Source organism: Limulus polyphemus, unplaced genomic scaffold (genome assembly GCF_000517525.1).
Source record: "Limulus polyphemus unplaced genomic scaffold, Limulus_polyphemus-2.1.2 Scaffold3155, whole genome shotgun sequence".
Classification (NCBI taxonomy): Eukaryota; Metazoa; Arthropoda; class Merostomata; order Xiphosura; family Limulidae; genus Limulus; species Limulus polyphemus.
In genome coordinates, this window is record NW_013668765.1 from 67,938 (window position 1) to 70,867 (window position 2,930).

Below are 2,930 nucleotides of genomic sequence, written 5' to 3' on the forward strand. Positions count from 1 at the left end.
TGTGAAAAGAAAAAAAAAAGGCATGAGAGAAAAACATTGATTTACAAACCTTAAGACTTAATAAATAATTAGATATTTTGCGTATTAAAGCATTGTAATGTTTACTGATAATCTGCCAAATTTTTTTAACATTCACTTACTAATTTAAAAATTATAGCATGAATACAATAACAAGCACAAAATGGTTACGAGGTCTGTCCCAGGGACCGAGTCTGGGTTGAAAGAGTTAACTGGCATTCTGTAAATGGATGACATAGCTAATAAAATTTCAAATATAAAACTTATGGTTCACTACATAAGTAATAATACTTTAATTGACATACCTCAACTTGTAAAAGAGTTCCCTTATCTAAGTTGATAATGATTAGTCTCATATGTTTTAGTGTCTGAAACAAATAACTTCTTGTGCGATGCTCATAACCTTAAACTAGATCTAATATATTTTCAAAAACCAACATATAATACTACTACAAGTCTACTTTGTACAATAATTAACTACAGTAGTTGAATACATAAAGATATGCAACAAGAAGAGATATCAATTTACATGTATAAACATACATTGCCCTTATTTTCACACTTCTAAATTTTTTAGTGGGATACCCCAGGGGTTTGTGAGGATTAGTGAAAACTAATCTGGTCTAATTTTTAATATAATACCTTCAAATTTAAAGGTTACCACCAAGATTTCATATTCTACTTCATGCTCTCTTGGTGATCTGCTCTACTAATATCAATGCCTTATTCTGTTCAGAGGGATGCTGCTTTGAAGAGTTCAGTTGATGGTTCCAAGAGTGATGCATTGCATCAAGAAGATGGCTTTCACCATCTACACTCACAAAGTCTTCATGCTTCGATGCCAATTTAATGTTATGGTCAAAGAGAAGGCACAGATGTGAAGAATTTGCATATTCATGTCTACCATTTACATCAAAGCATGGTACCAAGCCCCCTCCCAGAGTCTGCTCCAAAGAACAATCTGGAGCTCAACCAGGATCTTCAAGTTTACAAGACTTTGAATCCACAGATGGCCAACATTGCACTAAAGATATCATTCACCACCTCAGATATTTGTTTGAGAAGCTCATCAATCTTGATAATTTCAATGATGATGTATCTGTGGAGACCAAATGCCATATGCTCCAAGCTCTCAGTAACCACATGAATGAGATTCATCAGAACAAACCAACAGTAACAGAGATGGATTTGGAGACAAATGCTGGAGCCCTATAGAACTTCATTATAGCCAACAGCCTCCAGTTTATAAAAAATCATGGATATATAAAATCAGACTCCATCCTCCTACAGGATGCAGGCCAATGGAACAAGATGAAGGGTTTTTGAAGGGCAAAGAAACATGCAAGCAGCTCCATGTCAATGTCACCAAAGAATCTAATGGAAGAATACAATCAGCTTCACACCACAGACAAGGTCCAAAACAGTACCTACTTCTAGTGATCTAGGAGCACAGGAAGAAATTCCTTATGAAAGAAAAGCACCATTATGAAAGCTGTAGAAGCAAATGTTGTTTGATTCAGTAAAATGAGAGAATACTGGCAAATAATTATTTTATAGTTCTATAGTAAATTTTTATGTAACAATTCTGTTTTCCTTACTTTTCCTCAAATGTTTCACAGTGATTTTTATTGTGTATGCAAGCCCAAATAAAATTACTATTTTTTTTATCCCCTGGATAAGGGCCACCCTAAAATAGATACTTATTATACAATTAACTTCTCAATTCATGTCATTTGAAAAATTATGACAGCAACATATAGCTACAATATCTACATTTTGAGAAATCCTGCTAGATGTTTAGTTTCATCTTTACACTTTACAATATGAATGCTAAACATGCACTATTAACAAACCCTTTTCCCTAAGCAGATGAAAAGTTAAGACTTCAGAACAATGTAAGTAAGCTTACCAAACAGTCATGTCATTTTTTGGTGTCATCTGTGTTTCCAATACACTTGTGCCTTCAATTTTCCATTGAATACATGAAGTGGCACTTTTTCCTGCAACTCTAACAGCTTGATAATACATATGAGGCTGAATTTTTCCATGATCAGTGCCAATGAAAATTTGTAAATTCACTGTTTGCTGGCAGCCAAATAGCTATTAAAATAAATATATATAAAAACAACTTTCCAATATTTACCACAACTCTCTGTTCTTACAGATCAAAATAGTATCCCAATGTATGACAACTTGTTTTGAGCATATGAATGCCCATTTCATTGAATTACTTCAGGCTCATAAAATTAATTTCACTTATTGTCTAAGACTGATAATTAGGAGTCAATGGATAATTTCTTCTAGAGCAGAACATTTCCTACATTTCTACTTAAAGAAAAACATTAAATTACAATGATTGTTAAACAATATATACCCCAAACTTATAACTGAAAATTAAAACACAACATGATGCTATAGGGAGAAACTTGAGTAAAGAAACAAACAAAAAGCTCCTAGAAACAATGTATATTGTATAAAACAGTATTAAAGAAAACTGAACTTTAGAGTTATTGTGTTACATGATATATTACCAACTGCATTTAGATAAACTGTTCTATACTGCCTGAATAACAATGAATATACACAGCGTGGTCACAAGTAAATAGATACCACCTTTTCAGAAAAAATGAAATTTTTCAGTCATATTCACATGAATTGATATATTTATACTTTAATTAATTTCTAGTAAATCTTCCTTTCGCTTCATGGAGTTCGTTGATCCTTTGGGGCATCGTGAGAATCATCTCGTCAATTTCAGATTGTGGGATTTTTGCCCACTCTTGCTTCAAAACTTGGCGTAGATCGCTCTTCGAAGTTGGTTTTTTGGTTGTTTCTTGACTTGCCGGTCGAGTATGTCCCAGAGGTTTTCAATGGGGTTCATGTCAGGAGATTGGCTCGGCCAGGGCAACTTC

General features: G+C 33.5%; 1 protein-coding gene across 2 annotated transcripts in view; it reads right to left on the reverse strand.

Moving 5' to 3' along the window:
- Positions 1-2,930, reverse strand: part of LOC106468765 — a 60,835-nt gene that overhangs the window by 48,358 nt on the left and 9,547 nt on the right. For both annotated transcript variants that reach the window (XM_022397129.1, XM_022397128.1), the window contains one exon: positions 1,928-2,118. In XM_022397129.1, coding sequence (XP_022252837.1) covers positions 1,928-2,118 — 191 coding nt within the window. The remainder of the gene's footprint in view (positions 1-1,927; positions 2,119-2,930) is intronic.